This window comes from Bufo gargarizans, chromosome 3 (genome assembly GCF_014858855.1).
Source record: "Bufo gargarizans isolate SCDJY-AF-19 chromosome 3, ASM1485885v1, whole genome shotgun sequence".
In the NCBI taxonomy this organism is placed as follows: Eukaryota; Metazoa; Chordata; class Amphibia; order Anura; family Bufonidae; genus Bufo; species Bufo gargarizans.
In genome coordinates, this window is record NC_058082.1 from 204,706,103 (window position 1) to 204,728,593 (window position 22,491).

A 22,491-nucleotide genomic window follows, 5' to 3' on the forward strand; every position below is an offset into this window, starting at 1 on the left:
TTTCTACACAGGTGACAGGCGAGGAGGAGCAGGAGGAGCTACAGGGAGATGAGGAAGACGAGGACAGGACCCAGACACACCGTGGCAGTATGCAGTGGAGATGGAGGCATGGAGTCCCTCCGAGTTACTTGCGCAAATGGCCCGCTGCATGCTCATTTGCTTGTGTAGTGATAGCCGAATTGTCACCATTCAGCAGAAGGATGACTTCAGGCTCTCCACCTTGTTGGACCCACACTATAAATAAAAAAATAATGGCTGCACACACATATAAGCAGTAAAGCTGAGAAATGGGGATCATTCTAAATTCAAGTGGTACTATACCTACTATTTGGATCAATGGAAGCTCTTCGCGCACATTTTGATCAAACTTGTGTCGGGCCCATCCACCAGGCGTCAAGGTGGCTTCCGCGGACGGGTCCCTATCACTTATATACCGCCTCTCTTGGACTTATCCAAGTCCACATTATCAGGGCAGTGAAGGAACCAGCTACATTTGTACTTTGTTCAGAAGCCCCAGGCAGATGGGCGTGTGCTCAGTCTAAAAGAGGCGCCACCCTCAGATAAATATTACAAGAAAATTTAGACTGGCATATTCTTATTCATAATCATAGTCATGGGTGCACATCCATAAGGCAAACATAATAAATAAATAAATAATGGCTGCACACACATATAAGCAGTAAAGCTGAGAAATGGGGATCATTCTAAATTCAAGTGGTACTATACCTACTATTTGGATCAATAGAAGCTCTTAGCGCACATTTTGATCAAACTTGTGTTGGGCCCATCCACCAGGCGTCAAGGTGTCTTCCGTGGACGGGTCCCTATCACTAATATACCGCCTCTCTTGGACTTATCCAAGTCCACATTATCAGGGCAGTGAAGGAACCAGCTACATTTGTACTTTGCTCAGAAGCCCCAATTTTCTTGTAATTTTCTTGGACCCACACTATGTCACCTTGCCACTCTGTGGCCTCCTCATGCCGCCGCCACCTCCACACTTCATGACTGGGCCACTATTTAGCCTTTTTGGCTTGACTGACATCATCATTTATTTGACACTTCTTCTGATCTGTCAGTCTGTGTAGCATCTGTAAGGCCTGTATGGTCCCATCAGAATTGTCTTGTGATTTGGTAGCCAAAAACATAAGTGGGTACAAAACACAGAAGACATGCAAATATTCCGTTCATGTTTCATCTCTGTTTTGGATCCACTCCTGTTTTTTTTTTGGCATTAGCAATACTGATGGATTACTGACCATATGCTGACTGAGTGAAGGCGGATGCTCCACAGACAGGATCCATTTTTTTGGGGTTATTGTTCTGACGGATCAGAGGAAGGGCAAAATAATCAGTGACCTCAACACAAACTTACTGCTGACACCCTCTCCACTCTGTCGGGGGGCTCTACTTGTATAAGCGTTTAATGAAACAGGTTCTGTAGACATCTGTGGAATCAGCTGATGACGGTGTAAAAGGAGTGCGCTTCTTCGTGGCGCTAACATCGACCTGTAAAGCTGAGTTCACATTTGAGTTATTTGGTCAGTTTTGGCCCCATGACTGCCCAAATAAGTGAAGTGTGCAGTGATTCTAAGAGCGACGCCTGTCATCTGCATGTCATACTGACTCACATTATTATTTCACTTCCAAAGCAGACTTACTATGCGTGTTACTGCAAGGCACAGTGTTCTATGCCACTATAAAGGCTCTCTGCAGCCAGGAAATAGCAGTTTTTTTAATGAAATTCACCGCAAATATATTCAGATCAAACCAAATTTCTTTCAAAAAAATTGGCGAACCAGCGAATCAAATTTTTGAAAAATGTGCTCATCTCTAGTTACGACCACGCTGCATTCCATCAGTGGTGGTCCTGCTTGCACACTATAGGAAAAAGTACTGGACTATGCACGCGGTCTTGGCCACAAGAGAGGCTGGCGCTTATTCCTATATTGCGCTACCACAGCCACCGCTGCTGGATTACAGGATGGTCGTGACCATGGATATAAACAGTGTATAATGTGATGGAAAAATTAATCCAGCCAGCAAAGGAGGCAATATGGACAATAGTAATACATTAGTAAATGTCCTATATTAACTTTCTCTACATGATAAATGCCATTTACTGAAGTGAGACCCCTTTAAGTCTGTATGGATCCTTTATTAAGGAAACGCATTTCCCCCTTGCCCATCCTTAAAGACTATGGACTCCTTTGGATCATTTTTTTTTCATTGAATTATCATCTATTTCATCTATTATTGGCTAAAATATTTTTTATAATTTTAATAATAAAATGTGAACCCTTTGGCATCTGCAGCTTTCAGGTATTACATTACATAGAAAGCTGCAAATTTCCGTTAACTATGAAATCCATCAGTCAGGTTGTCTGATAGCTTGGTCTGCAGCACACCCTGTTGTTCCTAAGCAATCATCTAAACAAAGTTGATTAATTATGATCATAATTCATCTTAGATGACCATCATAGAGTACATCAGATTTATCACACAACGGCATTCTGCAGCCTGCTATGTACTGTAATGTATGCAAAATATACTCTTAATTGGTCTGTGTGCACGAGCCTTTAAGATGTACATTGAGTTTAGAATTGTGCATGACTAAAGGTAATGAGATATGGTGTGATTTGAAGGTCTCCGTACATAGGGGATGCTATGAGTCCTGGCTAATTTCTGTGTGCCTTGAATCTGCTTGTATCCTGATATTGTGAGACTGATGGAAGATGCTATTTTCTCATATCTTCATGTAGATGATAATTCATAGCTGCGATACGAGATGTGGCCTGATGCTGCCTCATTTGGAATGCAGATCAGATCAGTCATTCGGCCATTCATTTAGCTATCCTTTGAACTGCATAATCTATTTGTTTAACTCATATTATGCTAATCAACTTCACTGTGGATAATCCACCTTTTGTGTCCTTTACCAGGCGCCTTAATCTAATCGTATGGAGGGCTCTATCCCAGGAGGAAAGAGACAAGTAAGTCCTCCCTTAATTTTGATTGCTTGCTCGACTGTAGTAAATTAAAGGTTAATAGTAATTGAATCTATGCGGTTTACAGCTGCTTAAAGGGAATCTGTCACCCTATCTGAGAGACCCTGAGCAAAATGCTGGGTGTCTTACTTGAATTGACCCGGCCGTTTTACTAAAATCAGTATTGAGCAGCTCCAGTGTCGGTCAAGTTCTGGAGGCCCAATATCTATGAGCTCCTGGCCCCTCATGCTCCTAGTCCCCCGCTGCCGATTAACATCCCTCTTCCTACAGCAGTCAGCGGAAAGGGGATGCCTAAGGGCTCATTCGGACAGCCATAGACATTTGCCGGTCGCAAATTGCGGATCCGCAAAGCACGGATAGCGGCCTGTGTACGTTCCACATTTTCCAGACCGCACATGGCTGGCACTGTGATAGAATATGCCTATTCTTCTCCGTAATTGCGGACAAGAATAGTACATGCCCTATCTTTTTTGCGGGGCTGCAGAACGGAAATACGGTTGCCGACATCACACTGTGTGCTGTCCACATAATTTCCGGCTCCATTGAAATGAATGGGTCCGCACCCATTTCGCAAAATTGTGGAACGGATGCTGACCAATTCATATTGTCCCCCTAATACAGATGTTAGCAAAATGGCTGGATCTATTGAAGGAAGTGACCCAGCTTTTTGCTCAGAATCTTTTACCAGTTTATGCTGCGCTCAAAAAACTGGTGACAGATTCTTTGTAAGTAATTTACAGACTTAAAGGTTGTCTCACCTCAGCAAATGGCATTTATCATGTAGAGAAAGGTAATACAAGGCACGTACTAATGTATTGTTATTGTCCATATTGCTTCCTTTGCTGGCTGGATTCATTTTTCCATCACTTTATACACTGCTTGTTTCCATGGTTACAAACAAAGTGGTGGCCAAGCTTGCATACTATAGGAAAAGGCTCCTGTCTCTCTGGTGGACGGGACCATGGGAGTACGCATAGGCCGGGAGTGCTTTTTCCTATGGTGTGCAAGCATGACCGCCACTGATGGACTGCAGGGTGGCCATAACCATGGAAACAAGCAGTGTATAATGTGATGGAAAAATGAATCTAGCAAAGGAGACAATATGGACAATCACAATACATTAGTAAGTTCCTTGTATTAACTTTGTCTACATGATAAATGCCATTTGCTGAAGTGAGACACCCCTTTAAAGCATATATTACAATTATGCAAACATTTCATTCCAATTCCATTGAGTTGTACATGCCTGTGAGAAGTGGCTGGTTTCTTCATATCCATGGGGCCTCTGCTTTGGCACACAGAGTTCCTGCGGTTCTGTACAACAGAGGCATGAACAAGGTACTATATGGGCACTTTCACGTGAATTTGGCTCTGGCATTAGAGGTAACCGCTCCTCAAAAACATACGGTGTCATTTATTAAGACCGCGTTTTAGACACCGGTCTTAATAACCCCTGCTCTAGCGGTGGATCTGCTGAAGTTATGTACAGGCGCTGGCCTCTACATAACTTCAGCGCGTCCACCGCTGGTCTAAACCTACGTCAGCTTCCTTACTGGTGTAGATTTAGAACATTTTCTACGCCCAAAACAGGTGTAGCAAATGATAAATGAGATGGGCCCGGTCGCCTGCCCTCTTCCCCGCCCCACTTTTAGACCTGGCGTGAGCAGGGAAAAATAAAACTGGCGTATATCAGTTCATAAATGACCCCTATAGCTTCTAAGAGAGAGTAACTCCATGATATTACACAAGAAATGATTCCACCGGCCTGACACTAGTCAGGGGACTGAGTTTGCGTCCTTCTAAGTGATGGCTACCACCACCAGCAGTGGACCCCCAGGCAGCAGTAGTGGCTGTACTGCTCTGATAGCAGATGGCCCTAAATCACCAGTGAAAAATTGGGATATCAGCAATTTGGGGCACTTTGGGCCCCCCCTGGAATCTTGGGCCCCAGCCAGCCATCCAAACTGCCCATATGATAATCCGTCAGTAATGAGCAGTCTAAAAAATTGGGGGAGGAGAAGAGGCTCATAAGTGGAGAAAGAGGCATTTTCCTCTAATATGATATATTTGAAAGTTTGCCCTATTCGATGTATGCAGTTTGTTAAAAGCACAGTGCACTGTCAATGTAATTCTTTTGGTTAAAGTTTTAACAGTGACGTTCCAATATCATACTTGGACAATAAAGAAGCCTTCCTACAAGCCTTAGACCGATTAGGATGGCCTGTATCTGCTGAAGATGTAATGTTACTTGAAGAGGAAATACAAGTAGGAAAACAATATCTTCAACAGGCTTTGGATTTGCAGGAGTCCACCAATAATAAACCAGTGACTGAAAAGTCCGATACACAGGTAACACCATTTTGTTCTAAGATATCTTACAGTATAAGGGCTCGTTCACACGAACGTATTTTGCATTCCGTATACGGGCCTTTTTCTGCGTTTCGTATACGGAACCATTCATTTCAATGGGTCTGCAAAAGATGCGGGCAGCACTCTGTGTGCTGTCCGCATCCGTTGCTCCGTTTCGTGGCCCCGCAAAAATTAGGAGTCCTGTCCTATTCTTGTCTGTTTTACGGACAAGAATAGACATTTCTATAATAAGCCTCCTGTTCTATTCCGAAATTGCAGAAGGCACACGGGCGCCATCCGTGTTTTGCGGATCCGCTAATTGCGGACCGCAAAAAACGTCAGTCGTGTGAACGAGTCCTAACAAAGTGAAAATATGAGCAACCAGTGGCTTCTGAGATATAGTATGTCAAATATGTATACAGAGCAAAAAGAAGCCCAAGGCCGCTTTCAGATGAGCGAGTTGTACACTCTGGACTCGCAGCGTGAGTATAATACAGCTCCTGTCCTGAACTCCTCGCACTGCCGGGGTCACATAGCATTATATTGATTTAGGATCAGGGGGAACTAACTCTCCTTAGGGAGAGAGCACCTTAATCAGTGTGAGGAGACTTATAGACCATACATGCTCCTCTGGAATTCTGGGCGGAAAGGGATGCAAATGAGCTCTTAACAAGCTCTGCCTCTAATGCCACCAGATGTAAGGCAGCTATCCTATAAGTCAATGTCCAGCTCTTACAATAAGCCTTAAGACATGACTGATATTAAATAAGCCAGCACCTCATCTGCAGACAGCTGTTTCAGGGTGATTGCCTCTCATCAGTGCAGAGAAGAGAGTACTGGCTTAACTGGGAGGCCTGTGTCCGAGCAAGGGGGGGGACTAACTCTCTTTTGGGAGAGAGCACCTTAATCAGTGTGAGGAGACTTATAGGCTATACATGCTCCTCTGGAATTCTGGCAGGGAAGGGATGCAAATGAGCTTTTAACAAGCTCTGCCTCTAGTTCCCCCTTGACCAAGACACAGGCCTCTCACCCAGTTAAACCAGTACTCTCTGCTCTGCACTGATGAGGGGCAATCACCCTGAAACAGCTGTCTGCAGATGAGGCGCTGGCTTATTTAATATCAGTCATGTCTCAAGTATCAGTCATGTCTCATGTATATATCCAATACATTCCAGAACTGTAAGAGTTACATAGCATCATAAATCCATGTAATGCTCTGAGACCCTGGTAGTGCCAGGAGTTCAGGACGGGGGCTGTATTATACTCGCGCTCCGAGTCCGGAGTGTACAACTCGCTCATCCGAAAGTAGCCTTAGGTTGTTTCACACTAGCGTTAGTGAGATCCGGCAGGATGTTCCAGCAGGGAACAGCCTGATGGGTTTCTCTGGCTCCAGCATTGCCGGAAACGACATGATTGCACCCCCCCCCCCCTGGCCCAATTAACCGCCGGATCTCACTAACGCTAGTGTGAAACTAGCCTTACACTGCCTTTATGGCAATTTGGACTACAGATCCCACCACTTTCAGCAGGATCTGGCAAGAAGCTCAGGTTGATGCAGTCATCCACATAGAGAATGGACATTTTCTACTTGAGACCCATCTGATCCTTCGTTACGTAGATGGCAGAGTTGCCTGGATGAGTTTATGTCTTAATGTTCATTTGGCTGAGTGATGTAAATGGAGGTGTGGGGAGCGATAGGAAAAATCATGACTGATAGGGACACCAGTAAATTCCACTTACTTATAGGACATTAAGGGAATCTACCCTAATACCCTCATAGGTAAAGTTTCGGCCCTATTTTTCCTTACAGCCTTTTCAATTACTGTGTGGCGCTCGCATTTAGAGCACTGGTGCTGATAGAGGGGCACAGGACATTAGAAACTAGTGAATATGCAGTGCTGAGTGCCATATAGTCAATGAAGAGACTGCCCTGAAACACAATGGGGGAGAATTACTAAGCAAAATGCGCCAGAATTCTGGTTCACGTCTCACCAAAAAAACTGGTGTATATGCTTTGCACTACATTTAGTAAGTGTTTTAGACACTTTTAGAGCAATTTTCAGACATGTATGACACAGCGCATGTTGCAATTTTGCGGAACGCAGGGCTGCTGCTTGAGGCGAAAACTGAAATGGCGCCCCAACCCCCATTGCCAATTTCTTAACCTAACCGCTACCCTCCAGCACTACTGTTAAAGACATACTTGGAAAACATTACATACAGAGTTACAGAACATACAGGGTAGTACAGCGCCACATACTGTGCCCATTGTGCTTCCCAATACTATACTGCAGAAACAGATAATCCCCCTTCCGCTGCCCCCCTCTTGACCCTACCTGGTGCTGCCTGAGGCAATCGCCTCACCTCTTCTAGCGGAACGGGTGGGGACCCATTCATTTCAATGGGGCCGCAAATGATGTGGACAGCACACGCTGTTCCGTTCCAAAAATATAAAGCATGTCCTATTCCTGTCCACAGTTGCGTACAAGAATAGGCACTTTCCATATAGCGCCAAATATGTGCGTTCTGCAAAACACTTACGGTTGTGTGACTGTACCCTAAAGGTGCACCAAAGTTATCATCCGGCATCATACAATTGTCCAAAATGTCTTGGTATACTGACGCATTAAGATTTCTCTTTGTGGCTTAGTTGCTGTGGTACAAACATTCATTCCCGATAATCATCCCAATAATAGTCCCTTATAAATCTGTCAGAAGTGATGTCTCAATCCTTTTGTCCCTATTGTGTATGTGCACATTAGGGCAGATTCCCGGGCAGGGGAGCTATAGTGCAGTACTTCCGGAACCGCTGTGATACGGTGGCCATGAGGCTGCCACAGTGATCCCTCTTTAAGATGTTTCATGCCAGTAAGTGAAGAGCGGATGTTGCTGTACACATTTAAGGAAAATTCTGCTTTGTTTCTTTGCAAGGAACACTTGACAGCTTGTCTAGTCATTGATGCAGCTGTATTTCAAGGTCATTGTTCTTATGATAAATGTCTTCTATTTGGGTCCTCTTTGTAGACCTCTATTATTTCAGAACATCTGCCACTTATGTTATTGATGAATGTACTGTGTTTTGTAATATTACATTTTACCTTCCTTTAGAAGCATTTTTCTCATGTGTTACATTGGTCATTACTCATTTAAAGAGGTTTTAGCTTCTTCTTTAGGAGCTGAGCCCCACGGATGTACTGGATGATCCCGTCCCATTGTTTTCAGCATTACTTAGTTTTGCATGATTTCAGTACAGAAGTTAAAGGCCGTCAGCATCATCGGGAGCAAATCTGTTTTACGATTACATTTTACTCATTTTGGGATAAAATAATTTTTTTCAATAGGTCTTTAATAATAATTTCACCCGTTTTTATCCTACAGGGTTACATTTCACTCTATCTGCATATTGTCACTTTCTGTTTTACACTGAGTCCTGTCATTTTGCTGTTCTGATGGCTCATGCCCTTATCTCATAACTCCTGACAGCACATAAACACTTATTATAGCTAAATTCATATAAAACTGATAAGAATTTAGTTTAAAGGGGTTATCCAAGATTTACTTATCCTTTTTATTTAATCTTGCCCCCCCCTTGATGTGAATTGCAACTGTTGCATTGATGACAATTAAAATTTCCCTACCGGGCCAGTGGTGTGCTGCCGGGTCTATTTAGGTTGCGGGCACATCTGGGATCACATGCTGTACATTGTGCACATGATCCTAGCCTCGTTACAACCCACAATGTACATAGGTTGTGCCTGTGCAGTCAGGCAGCCTTGGCAGCACCTGAGGCCTCCTGACTGCCCAGGTGTAACCTGTGTACCTTGTGGGTTGTAACCGGGTTAGGATCATGTGCACAACGTACGGCATGTGATCCTGGAAGTGCATGCAACCTAAATAGACAGAGGAAAGCAGCGCTGGTCTGGTAGGGAAATTGTAATCATTATCAATCCAACAGTTGTAATTCACATCAAGGGGGTGCAAGATGGAGTAAAAAAAAAAATATCTCAGCTAACCTTTAACCTTTAAATGAGTTTTAAAAGAAAAATGATTTTTAGCCTAAAATAAATAAAATGCAGTCATAACAAATTGCCCTGTGTTCATAGATTTTAATGCAGAATTGTGACTATCTCTCCAGTGTAACTGGCACTAGTAATATAGTCTTGTAGATGGCAAGAATGCATATTATAAGATGGAACTGAAAGTCTGTCAAGGAAATCTGGTCTACATAGAGAGGTGGTCTTCTCAGAGGCGGTCTTTTGGAGAGGTTTCACTATAATACTCTATCAATCATATCTATCCAGCAATTACGTACTGTTCATGTGTCATTAGCCTTTTTTGTATATCATTTTACGATTTATTTGTGTCGTAGAATAATCATGACGAGAATGAAAAACAAAAGATGAAGGGGAAGATGAAAAGAACATTTTTGGATCAACTAAAAGGTCAAAAAGTCATTGCAAGATCTGAGATCGATGGATTTTACTATCCAGGTATGCTTTTGTGCTACAGGTTGAGCTCCCAACTTCCCCTGAAAGATAATGTTGGGGGAGAGAAGGATTGGGTGAAGTGAATATTTTCGTCCAATCTTTTTGTTCTCCTGGGAGGTAAGCTGCCACCAGAATGGTCTCTCAGAGGTCTTTTTCCCACTCCCCGCTGAGGGTACAGTACATAGACATTCGGCCACTTGGTATGTGTATGGGAGAGCTGAGAGGATATCAGGAGAGATCGCTGTCGGCCAAACGATTGTGCAGCTGACAACTACTGAATGTGCATGGCCGTCTTTAGACCTGGCTTCATAACAGAAATATTATGGCATCCTGTACAAGAAGTGCGCCTTTCAGTTTCCATGCCCTTGTCTGACTTTATAAGATTGATTTAGGATTCAGATAAAAGTATTGTACCCATGTTCACAGTACACTACGCAATAAGATTTTACCTGTGTTTGAATAAAGTAAGAGCCAAGTTTAGGATCCATATTGGCCAGAACATATATTTCCAGTGCAAGTCAGGAATATTGAGAACTATCACTTGGTTTTTCTGGCAAGCAGCAAAGTGAAATAAATTCAGCATCGTCGGGTCATTTCTCTCACTTATTTTCATTGCAATTTAGGTTTAACTTATTTTAATTCATAATATAATGAAAGTTTTCTTAATTGTAATGAATATGTTTTTCCACACAGGCACCGTTCTGAAAAGTATTAATTCCAGGCGTGCCCTGGTGGATTTCTGGCTAGGAGAAAATGAGGTTGTCCCTGCAAGATTCATAATACAAACTGGAGGAGCACTGCCTTGGCCAACTCTGAAGGTTTTATATTTATTATGTGGTATTATGTTCATTGATAAAATATTTAAAGCGACCCTCCGGTTCAAGAAAAAAATTCACATTAAAGCCTCATGTACATGACCAAAATTACTGTCCAAATCTGATCTGCATTTTGTGGTGGTGGATCGGATGTGGACCCATTCATTTCAATGGGGCGGCAAAAGATGTGGATAGCACACTGTATGCTGTCCGTATCCATATATCTGTTTCACGGCCCTGCAAAAAAGAGAGAGCACGTCCTATTCTTGTCCATTTTGCAGACAAGAATAGGCATTTGTAATATAGGGCGGGACCTGCGAGAGGGAAAAATGCGGGGTGCATACAGCCGGTATCTATGTTTTGCGGATCCGCGATTAGCGGACCGCAAAAATAAATGCTGTTGTTTGTATGAGAACACAGGCTGGTTTCACATTACATTTTTGTCTTACATTTAACTTCCCATACAGTTCCATTGTTAAAAAAAACTGTATATGTTATTGTTAAGACGTTTCTTGCTTATCCAGGCCTGCCCTTGGATCGGCCAGCACTGTTCATGTAAGCATTGCTGGCCAATCCAAGAGCAGCAGGAAGTGTCTTGGGCTACCGAATGCACAGTAGGCATCAAGTAGTCTGACTAGTGGTGTGCCCATCTAGGAAGACAGAAGAGGTCTACAGATGAAAAGATGAAACAGAGGTCATTATGTAAGTGTTCTGCTTGTTCCCAAGTTAATGTGATATATATTTTTTCCCCTTGAACCAGAGGGTCACTTCCTCTTGTATCCTGTTGAAGTATCAGAAATAATGGGAAGTGTAATGTTTTCTTTCTGCATCATCAGTCCAAAACAGTGCAGAACAAAAAACAACATCTGTTGTAGCATACTGGGGCCAAAAATGTTGTATTTGTTCTTTCTTGCAGTGCCTTCAAGTATTGTTGCAGTAATTAAATGCGAACACAAGGTTCTATTTGCAAATATCACACATTTTACCACTCTTGTACATCTTGTGTTTTGCACTGTACATGTGGTGGTGTGGCTTCCTCCATTTGGACTTGTACCCCAGTTACCCTTACGATTTTTTTTTTAAATTAGAGCAGACTATAAATGAATTTATTGACAGTCTAGAAACAAGGAGAGGTGAATCATTTTAGTGTAGGGCCAGAAAATAATGTAGGACCGCGCTGCTTTCTCCACCCTTCAGGAAGCCGATCCTCCCTTGTTTGTTTCACTCGTGTGACTACCGGAGCCGTGCAGTGGACGCTACTGCACAGCAGGAGGCAGCCAACCGGCCACCGAGAAGAAAAAAAGAAACTGGAGGTTTTTGTAGCCAGAAGAGAGGCTGCTCAGAAGTGGAGTGTGCCAGACAAGCGGTCTGAAATCAGGTCCCCATTAATGGAAAGGTCTAACAGGGATCTTCAAAAGAAGTCTGAGCAGGTCAAACCCTTAAAGAAGAAAACGAGTCTTTCATAAAAAGAGGACTGTGGATTGTATAAAGATCGCCATTTTCCTGTGCCCATTATACACCTGTGAAACAAGCAAGGGAGGATCGGCTTTCTGAAGGGTGGAGAAAGCAGCGCGGTCCTACATTATTTTCTGGTTGACTTGTGTGAATAGAACCCACTTCACGTTTGGGACCTGCAGCGCGTTTGTTCACAGGCAATGTATCAGACTTTTTATTTTTGCATTTTAGTGTAGGGTCCTATAAGAGGTCACTTTGTTGTGGTGGATGGGCACATTTATTTTGATTAAAATATTTGCCATGTATCTTATGTTAATGCATGTGAACACAGCTCCTTTTTGTTTTATAGGCCGAGGTGATTAACTTTATTTTGCATTTTGATGTACATGTTCATTATGGTTTTGTTAGCCTTTTAAAGTGACCTTAATGTGTCCTCAGAAAATAACAATTTTTTTAAATCAATTTTTTAGTTCAAAGAATTGTAGTGGTTATTTTTAATTTTCCATCTGTATTTAAAAAAAAATCCTAAAATCCTGCACTTTCTGCACTTGCCTCTAGACCTAATAATAGTCACCACTTCCTGATCTGTCTCCTTATTCATTACAGGCAGGATTAGAATGACAGATATCACCTCGGTAGTATAGATAATTACAGCAGTTTTTCTCATTCACTTAAATGATACAGAGCAGTTGTAGATACACTGCGAAGGAGAGGATGTGCAACTTTGAGGAGGAAGCAGCTCTCGCACAAGTACCCCAACCCATTTCTACAGCTGATCGGCAGGGGTGCCGGGATCAGATCCGTACAGATCTGATATTGATGACTGATCTCGATGACAGGACATTTATATATTAGTCCACTCGGCAACCCCTTTAACACCACTTGAAAAGTTGCTTTATTTCTTAATTCATTTTAGATGCGGTCGGATAATAACAAAATTGCTTACTATGATAGATACAACTTCCCTTTAATAATTAATGTGCAACATGTGATTTCAGGTTGGAGATTGTGTTTTTTCAAAAACTGGGGCAAGAGGAGGAGGAGGCTGCTATGTCCCCGCAGTGGTCATAGCGACACCAAGAAGGGACGCAGCGGACAAACTGTACACCGTTCTGATGTACAACAAGAGAAAGGTACGTGTTCGCACACTCCTCTCTGGATTACACAGCTGCATAATGTACATGACAAAATGTAACCTGCATCATACACAGCTCATTAACCCCTTGGAACGCGTTGCAACATAGCCTGAATCATGTCGGTGGAGTAAAGCTTTTTATACGCAGATAGAGCTCTATTTGATAACTGAAGGGTTAATAAGTCATCATATCTACGGGCACCACAATACAATTTAAAAACCCCTTCACAGGGCTGTACTAGGGGTGTGTTATTAAGGCATGTGTTATGTCACAAGCAGTTCATCTGATCCAGATCACCAACGGGTTTTATGGTAATCTCAGTTTGGGTTAGTTGGCAATGGTGCATTTTTGGCATGTCTTACTTTTGATATAGGAAAGTATATACCCCCTCTGTAGAGCAGCGTGGGGAAAAAAGTATTGTAAAAAATATCATTAAAAAATGCAACATCCATTGGCACTTACATTTTTTCAAATGTCAAACTGTGGATATCTTTGGGGCAAGATCACTAGAAAATGTGGGGAAAAAGCACCACATCCAAAGCATGCTATGCTTTTAAAAGAGGTCATTGTGACAAAAGGGTAAAAAACAAAACAAAAAAACAGCACAGCAAAAGAAATGCACATTTGTGCTGTTTAATAATTCTCAAAAATATCTGGAGCTGGTGATTTTTTAACAAAAAAATTTTTTAAACACCGTTAAAAAAATGATAAAAAAATGCAAAATGTCTAAAAACACCAATTTGTGTGACAATTCTATTTTAACGTGTTTATACTTGAGGTTTATATTCCATTGAATGAAAATGGACTGCTTAAATAGAAATACGGTAATTTCTCATTTATTTATCCACAGCAATCTTCACTTTTATTTCACTGTGTTAATTTGGATGAAGAAGATGACATAATTCTGCACACATTAAACAGAGTTCTGTCTCATTTCAGGAACATTGTTTAAGAAGGGAGCTCATTAAAATCAGTCCATCTCAATTTGCTGTTTCCTGTGGATATATTAGAAAAGCACAGATGATTGATTTTACAATGTGAGTATAATTCTGCACCTTTTTCAGAATTGGAAATATACAACATTTGCCGCACACAGCAGTCCACTTCTTGAGACAGGTGTGGGTCCCAGAGGTGGGACCTGCACCTATGGGACATTTACGGTATATTCGTTTGATATGCCATATATGTCCAAGATAGGAATAACCAATTACATTTTCACCCCTCTAATAATGGGATGGCTCTGCTCGTATTGTCTCGGTCTGCCCGGCAATGCTGACAAGTGAGCTACAGGAAATGTAAAAGTGCCAGGCTATTGGAACTGTTCTAGTGGGCAGTGTGGAAAGTGGAATATATCCACATTTTTTTATTTGGTAGTCACCACTAAAAAGTAAAAAAGAAATGTGTATAATAAAAATCAGATTTAAATAGCATTTTCTGATGATACATTGCCTTTGTCATATTTACAAATTAAAATGAATTGCCAAAATGATTTACAATCTGAAAATGGAAGCTGGCCGCACAAATAAGAAAGCTGTGGGTTAAAGGCTCCTTTTATTTAGTCTTACCTCCTTTCTATAAACATGCAGATTTAAAAGGGTTTTCAGTTCTTAGATATTGATGTCCTATCTTTAGGCTAGGTCATCAATATCAGATTGGAGGGAGTCCGACAAGACGCACCACCATCGATGAGCAGTTTCTAGCAGCCAACGAGCACCAGAAGCTATACAGTAGACGGAGCTTGAAGCAGAAAGTTCTCTCCGCTGTGTAGTGGCCGATACGGCAGCTCAAGTAAATGGGAGCTGAGCTTCATTAGGTTGGCGCTGGAAAGTACACGGCCTCCTGCCCACTGCAGAGTTTTTAGCACTGGTGACTGACCGAAACAGCTGAGGATAGGTCAGCAATATTGAAATATCCCAACACAGCCAAGCTTGCACGTTTGTTCAATAAGGAGATGGGATATGCAGTTGCCAAATGCTTCCGACAGTGGTTTCTCACAGCGCAACAAAGGATTCAGCATGTCCCATACTTGTTTCCCCCACCTCTGTCATTGGGCAACATTAGGAAAAAAATATTTGTATAATTGCCAGAAATGTAAAGTGTATACTCTTCAGCCAATAAAATGGCTTGTATAATTGCCAGAAATGTAAAGTGTATACTCTTCAGCCAATAAAATGGTTAGACAACTCCCATAGATGAAATGCCAGAATGTCAAAACCAGTCACACCTCATCAGTTAAGTAAAATGCAGATGTAGGACATGCTGACATCATTTTGATCTGGTAAACATCTGAACATTTTTGTGTTACTTTATGCAGGCCGTTATGGTGTTCGGTGCTACAATAGGATATATTCTACAGTATATCTTTTTGCAGTATAATGCAGTGGAATGTTGCCTAATTTGTGGGATAAATTTGATGTATGTCTTGTGGCAATGTGACTAGTGCAGTAAAGTTCCGGGGAAGCATGAAAAAGGGGTGTTTGCACCAGGAGCGTGTCACCAAGGGGCCTGGCCTTGGTGGAGTACAGGCCCTAGATATAGGTGGCCACCAAGTTAGTTTGTCGACACCAAGACAGTTAGCTTAGCTGGCTCCAGCTAGTCCGGGGCGGGCTTTTACTGGGAACAGGCAATGTGTTGGGTGGTTGCCTGTTCCCCATGCTCCAGTCCGGGATTTTGGAATATGCCCATGTCCAGGGATGGTCTAAAATCCTGTTGCTGGACGTGGGTGTGGCTTCCAGTCTGGGGAAGGAGACAGAGTCTTTGTGAAACACAGTCCCTGCTGGAGGCTCTGAAAGAGTGGTCTCAGCTGGGCTGGCTGAGGGGGGTCAAGGGGCTAGGTGCTAGCCGGATTGTTGGGGGACGCTGTGACGCTTGGGTGCAAGTGGTCACAAGGCCAGAGTCGGGAGGACTACTGGGCCACACTCCCCTATAAAGGCAGTGGACTTTATACAGTGTGTGAACGGTGCTCTGTACAGCCAGGAGGCTGATGGACATTGGGCTGGGAAAGCTGCATGTTATGACCATGTGTGAACGGTGATTTAGGTAAATTATGTTATGTTAAGTTAGAGCCCAGCCGGGCAGGTGTTTATTTTGTATCATTTTTTTTTTTTTTTTTTGCTGAGGTGCCAAATAAAGTGATTTTTGGACCTGAAACTTGGTGTCTGGCGCAGATACTTGTGTGAATGACCCCCGGAGAAGAGCTAACCCCCCACAGTTTTCAAAGAAAATGTAGGAGTCCTTTGGAGGAATGAGTCCTCAGAACCAGAAAAGAGACCTCTATGGAGAATGTTTGTGGTTAAAAGTTTTGAGACTGACACAAATTTGGGTGGCTAGGGAACAGCAGAGCAGGCCTGTGCATGAGAGCTATGGAAACAGTGTAGCACTATGCTAACCATGTTAGGGAAATAGCATAGCTTTCTGTGCCACACTGTTTCTGTAGCTTCCATGCTTTGCAATGGGAGCCACTGAAATACTGGAGTGGCGGCTCACTCTGCTGTTTCCCAGCCACCTGGTGGTTGGGGCCTAGTCCCATCTCGGCTTAGCAACAGTGAGATTTAACAACCCTGTTAATCACAAAGTCCCAATTTTTTCGTTCACATAGCCATATGAGGACTTGTTTTTTTTCAGGAAAAGTGTGTGTATATATATATATATATAATATTTTTTTATACCTTTTTACAAACATTTTTTTTAAACATTTTTTTTAAACCCCAAGTGGACGCCAACATGCAATCATTCAGTAATGGAATTTTATCCATTGCCGTATACAAAGATCGGATTCGATATACTGTACATAGCACCTGTGTAAAGTACTGTTACATCCCATGTAGTGAAGGGGTTAAAAGAGGGTGTTGCTTGAAATCATTGTCTTCTGTCAACCATGGTTACCTCAAAGGAAACACGTACAGATGACATTGCTTTGCATTAAAAGTGCTTGAGAGGCAAGAACATTGATATTTTTAATGTTGCACCTAAATCAACCATTTATCAGATCATCAAGAACTTCGAGGAGAGAGACTCAGTTGCTATGAAGAAGGCTTCAGAGCACCCAAGCAAGTACAGCAAATTGCAGACCCGTCTCCTGAAGAGGCTTCAGCTACAGCAGGTGTCAGCAACCTCCAGCTGTGGTGAAACTATATCTCCCAGCATGCACTCTTGCTTGGCCTCTCTCTAAACTTCCACACAGGTGGAAAGAGCACGGTGAGAGTTGTAGTTGCACAGCAGCTGGCGTGCCAAAGGTTGCTGGTCCCTGAGTTACAGAATCAGGTCAACACCACTGCATACCTTACTTACGAATAGCAGGAGTCAGATCTGAGTAGATCTGCATGCAGAGTAAGACAAAGGCTTTTGGAGCATGGCTTGGTGTGAAGAAGGGTAGCAAAGAAGCCACTTCTCTCCAAGAAAAACATCAAGGTAAAGTTATTTTCTCTGATGAAAAAATGATTAGAGAAGAAAAAGGTGAGCGCTACGATGAGTCCTGTGTCATGCCAACAGTAAAGCATCCTAAGACCATTCATGTGTTGGCTTGCTTCTCGTCCAGGGGAGAATAGTTTTAGAATGTCCTCCAGAAGATGAACTTTTACCAATGATGCAGGAGCAATTTGGTGATGAAGAATGCTTTTTCCAGCATGAGGGCGCACCATGCCACAAGGCAAAAGTGATAACTAAGTGGCTCGTTGAACAAAACACTGAAATTTTAGGTCCATGGCCAGGAAACTTCCCAGATCTCAATCCCATAGAGAACCTGTGGTCAGTCCTCATAAAACAAACATACAGAAATTGTGATAAACCACAAACACTGATTAGGAAATAATGGGTTGCCATCAGTAAGGATTTGGCTTAGGTGCTGATACCCAGCATGCATTAATAGGGAAGATATTTGAAGACAAGGAAATTCCAGCACTTACGATTTTTGGTAGCTATCTACGCTATACAGGCTCACCAGCCTTTTCCGTGCACGCAGGTGTTTTGGATTGTGGGTGAGTTGGACTTTCTTTGTGCATACTCACATTAATAGGGAAGAGTCTGGAAATATTAAGTCTTTACGTAAACATGATTTTTTTGTCAATAAATTTTTTTAAAAAAAATGTATGAAATGCTTATTATTGTACTTCAGTCTAAAAACACTGAAGCAGCAAACTTTGTAAAAATCAGAAATTTGCATCAGTCTTTTGGCTAACCTGCAGGTTTGCCATAACACCTACTGTGTAGGAAATCTGGGGAAGCCGCATCCCTTATTACGTAGAGTTGTTACGTTATTAGTAATGCATTCTAGAGAGTCCCGTGGTATATTTGAATGGAAAAGGCTGTATCACATGTTTTGAACCACAGGGCACATTGGGTGTGCCTACTCCTACATGAGTCTAGTGTTGCACTTCTGTTTGCCACTTCTGTGGTTCTGTCTTCTGCAGCCAGCATCCTGATTCTGTTTAACCCTGGTCCCTTCCCAGAATCTGGCTCTGAGCTGCTGTCTTCCTCCTGGGACCTTTAGTTATCTGTGCATGCTGATTCCGCTCCCTACAGTAAATGGCCAGTGCACTCCAAAGTCCTCCTGCTTCTACCAATGGCTTTCCACCCCAGGTGTTTTAAGGACCCTTCCCCCAACCACCAGTGCATAAACAATAAGCTCCATAGTTTACCAGTCTCTACTAAGGTGTTCCTCAGTGTAGGCATTTGACCTCTATATGTACCTGTCACGGACGTTCCCGTGGCAGGTACCAGGAGATCGGAGAGACTGGCAACTCGTGGGTTAAATTGACAAGTTCACTGTTTATCTTATTGTGTCTGTATTTTGGTGAATGCCCCACCCTCTTGATTCTGGTGTTGCTTGTTGATAATTTACTTTTCCCATAAGTAGCTGCTTCTCACTCTTGGAGGTGCGGTTTATAGATTTCCTTCCTGCCTTCCAACTAGCTGGTCGGTTGTGCTCTGTGCTGCTTCTGGAGTTGCCAGTTTTCTACTTTCAGATAAGTTGTTTGTTGTCTGTATCAGTTCTGCCATGGATGTTATCGCTGCACTGACCGGACAGCTACAGGGGCAGTCTCCGGAGGTGGATGACCTCTGCACGACGGTCTCACAGATGCAGAGACCACTGTTGGCTGATCCTAGTAGTGGTTACCTGACCTGTCCTGAACCTAAAGTTGCTCTCCTGGATAGATTCTCGGGGGGAGTGATAATTTTAATACCTGTTTTTTGTTTTTTTTTCTGTGGGGGACATTTTGTCAATATATGTCCAAGCATTCAGCGGCAAAAAGAGAAACAAAAAGGGGCGTCTAAATCCCATCTGACAATCGAAGGTGTGAGTGGGGAGTCAGAGAATGTGCATTTGTCCTCTGCTGGTAGTACCCGATTTCTCCTGATTGCCGAGGTGGCGTTAGAGTAAAAAACTGCGGGAATTTAAGTATTTATCGACAGCGGGGCCGGGGTGAACCTGATTGATGCTCAGTTTGTCCGCATGTACGGGTTATCACCAAGTACATTAAAAAAAGACATTCCTGTATTTGCTATTGATTCTGCCCCTCTTACTCAGAGGTGCTTGTCGCAAGTTTTGCATATCAGATTAAGAGTGGGTGACTTTCATCAAGAAGTCATCTCATGTTTTGTCTTGGAAGGTCTCCCTGCACCGATAGTTCTGGGTTTACTGTGGCTTGCCAAGCATAATCCAACTATCCATTGTCAAGCTAGGCAGATTTTGGATTGGGGGACTATTGCATTGATAATTGTCTGAATACATCCTTTTCTGTGGTTACTACTAAGGCTGTACCGTCTTTTAAATCCGAGTTTGCTGATGTGTTTTCTGAGAGTGAATGTCAGGATTTATCTTCCCATCGGGAATATGATTGCCATGTCAATCTTATTCCCGGGGCTAAATTGCCTAAATCTAGGTTGTATAATCTTTCTGAACCTGAAAGGCAGGCCATGAGAGAATATATTGCCGAGAGTTTGAAGAAAGGGCACATAAGACATTCCAAGTCTCCAGTGTCTGCAGAGTTCTTCTTTGTAAAAAAATAAAAGATGGAGGTCTTTGGCCATGTCTGGATTTTCGTGAACTCACGGGAAGACGGGGGAAAGAGAGCAGAACAGCTCAGAGAATCGAGAAGAGGGAAGGGGGGAAAGGTGCAAGTCCGTAGAGAACAAGAAAAACCAAAATTAACCCCGTCGGACCCCACCCGCTGCAGTAAGGCAACTAAAATACCCCCCTCCCCAAAGCAGGGATAGGGGAAGCTGAATAAAGGTACCGGTAACTGGGGAAAAAAGACAGATAAACCTAGATGCCCCAGTAAAGAAACGGGGGAAAAAACACAGACCGAACAAAATAAGGTCAACAAAATATATATATATATATGTACCACACCGTAAATAAAATAAGATATTAGGCTGCTAAACAATAGGTACTTATCTTTGTGGCAGCAGCAAAGAAAGAGGAAGTACTATGGACTGGTGGACATTATATAGGGGACTAAGGTGGGAGGGGATGGTTGCTATGGCAATATATTTTCTTTGCTGCTGTGGCTGTCAGTAAAGAGAGATTACGCAATAGGAGCCTCCGTGTCTTGAAATAAAATCAGATTACTATCCGTGATCCTTACCCTTTTCCTTTGATTCCCGATTTGTTTAACTAGATTATTGGTGCCAAGGTGTTCTCAAAGTTGGACTTAAAGAGGACCTTTCACTAGAATAAAACTTCTAAACTAACTATACAGACATGTAGAGCGGCGCCCAGGGATCCCCCTGCACTTACTGTTATACCCCGTCGGGACTGTTATACCACGTCTCTCAGGCTATGAGCTGAGCGCTGCGATTGGCCAGCGCTACAGCATGGGAGAATGAGGCGCCGGCAGGTTCAACTGGGTGGAGCCTAACTATGAAGATACCGGAGGCTATACCGGGAGAACGGAGCGGAGCCCAGGTATAACAGTAAGTGCAGGGGGATCCCTGGGCGCCGCTCTACATGTCTGTATAGTTAGTTTAGAAGTTTTATTCTAGTGAAAGGTCCTCTTTAATAGGGGAATATAATCTGGTTAGGATCAAGGAAGGGGATGAATGGAATACTCCTGAGGGGCACTTTGAGAACCTGGTCATGCCTTTCGGGTTGACCAATGCCCCGGCAGTCTTCCAACATTTCGTGAATGACCTCTTTCATCACCTGGTGGGGGAGGCTTGTGATCGTGTATTTGGATGACATTCTTATTTATTTTCCTGACATGGAAACTCATCAGAATCATGTGAGACAGGTGTTACAGATTCTAAGGGATAATAAAGTGTTTGCAAAATTAGAGAAATTTGTTTTTGCGGTACACGAGGTGCATTTCTTGGGCTAACTGCTGTCATCTTCGGGTTTTCAAATGGATCCTGAGAGAGTCTGTCCTCTATTAGAAAATCTGAAGGCTCTTATGCGTTTTTTAGGATTCCCCAACTATTACCGAAAATGTATTAAGAATTATTCGACAATAGTAAAACACTTAACGGACATGACTAAGAAAGGGACGGCTATCTCTGTATTGTCTGATTCGGCGTTGCAAGCCTTTTCTGCGATTAAGGAATGCTTCTCTTCTGCTCCCATATTGGTGCAGCCAGATGTGTCACAACCATTTATTGTGGAAGTGGACGCATCCGAGGTGGGGGTAGGAGCAGTTTTGTCACAGAGACCATCACCTGATAAATGGCGATCATGTGTATTTTTATCGAAAAAACTATCCCCCCGCTGAGAAAAATTATGATGTGGGTAACAGAGTTGCTGGCCATTAAATTGGCCTTTGAGAAATGGCGTCATTGGTTGGAAGGGGCGTCACCAGTTTCAATTTCACTGTAACCTATCGTCCTGGGATTAAGAATGTCAAGGCGGACGCCTTGCCACGTAGTTTCCCTGGAGGTGGTGATTTGAGTCCCATACTGTCTAAAAGGGTGGTGAATATCCCCCCTCTACCCTGACCTTGAGGTGAAGGTGTTAGAGGCTCAGGGAGACGTACCGGACTCGGGTCCCTCTGGGAAACTATTTGTGCCACCGGAATTGCGTCACAAGGTGTTGGAGGAACATCATTGTACAGTTCTTACAGGACATTCTGGGAGTAGGTCCACTGCCAACCTCTTATCTCGTAGATTCTGGTGGCCACAGTGGCATAAGTTTGTGAAGGACTATGTGGCAGCCTGTACTACCTGTGCACGTGCCAAGGTGACACATACTCAACCTTCTGGATCTTTACTTCCGTTACCCATTCTGTCCAGACCATGGACTCATGTATCC

The 22,491-nt window shown here is 43.0% G+C and overlaps 1 protein-coding gene across 2 annotated transcripts in view; it reads left to right on the forward strand.

Annotated features, from left to right (window-relative positions):
* VWA3B (von Willebrand factor A domain containing 3B) overlaps positions 1 to 22,491 on the forward strand; it is a 161,527-nt gene that overhangs the window by 67,484 nt on the left and 71,552 nt on the right. For both annotated transcript variants that reach the window (XM_044286819.1, XM_044286820.1), the window contains exons 21-26: positions 2,943 to 2,993; positions 5,153 to 5,357; positions 9,727 to 9,847; positions 10,538 to 10,662; positions 13,113 to 13,247; positions 14,190 to 14,287. In XM_044286819.1, coding sequence (XP_044142754.1) covers positions 2,943 to 2,993; positions 5,153 to 5,357; positions 9,727 to 9,847; positions 10,538 to 10,662; positions 13,113 to 13,247; positions 14,190 to 14,287 — 735 coding nt within the window. The remainder of the gene's footprint in view (positions 1 to 2,942; positions 2,994 to 5,152; positions 5,358 to 9,726; positions 9,848 to 10,537; positions 10,663 to 13,112; positions 13,248 to 14,189; positions 14,288 to 22,491) is intronic.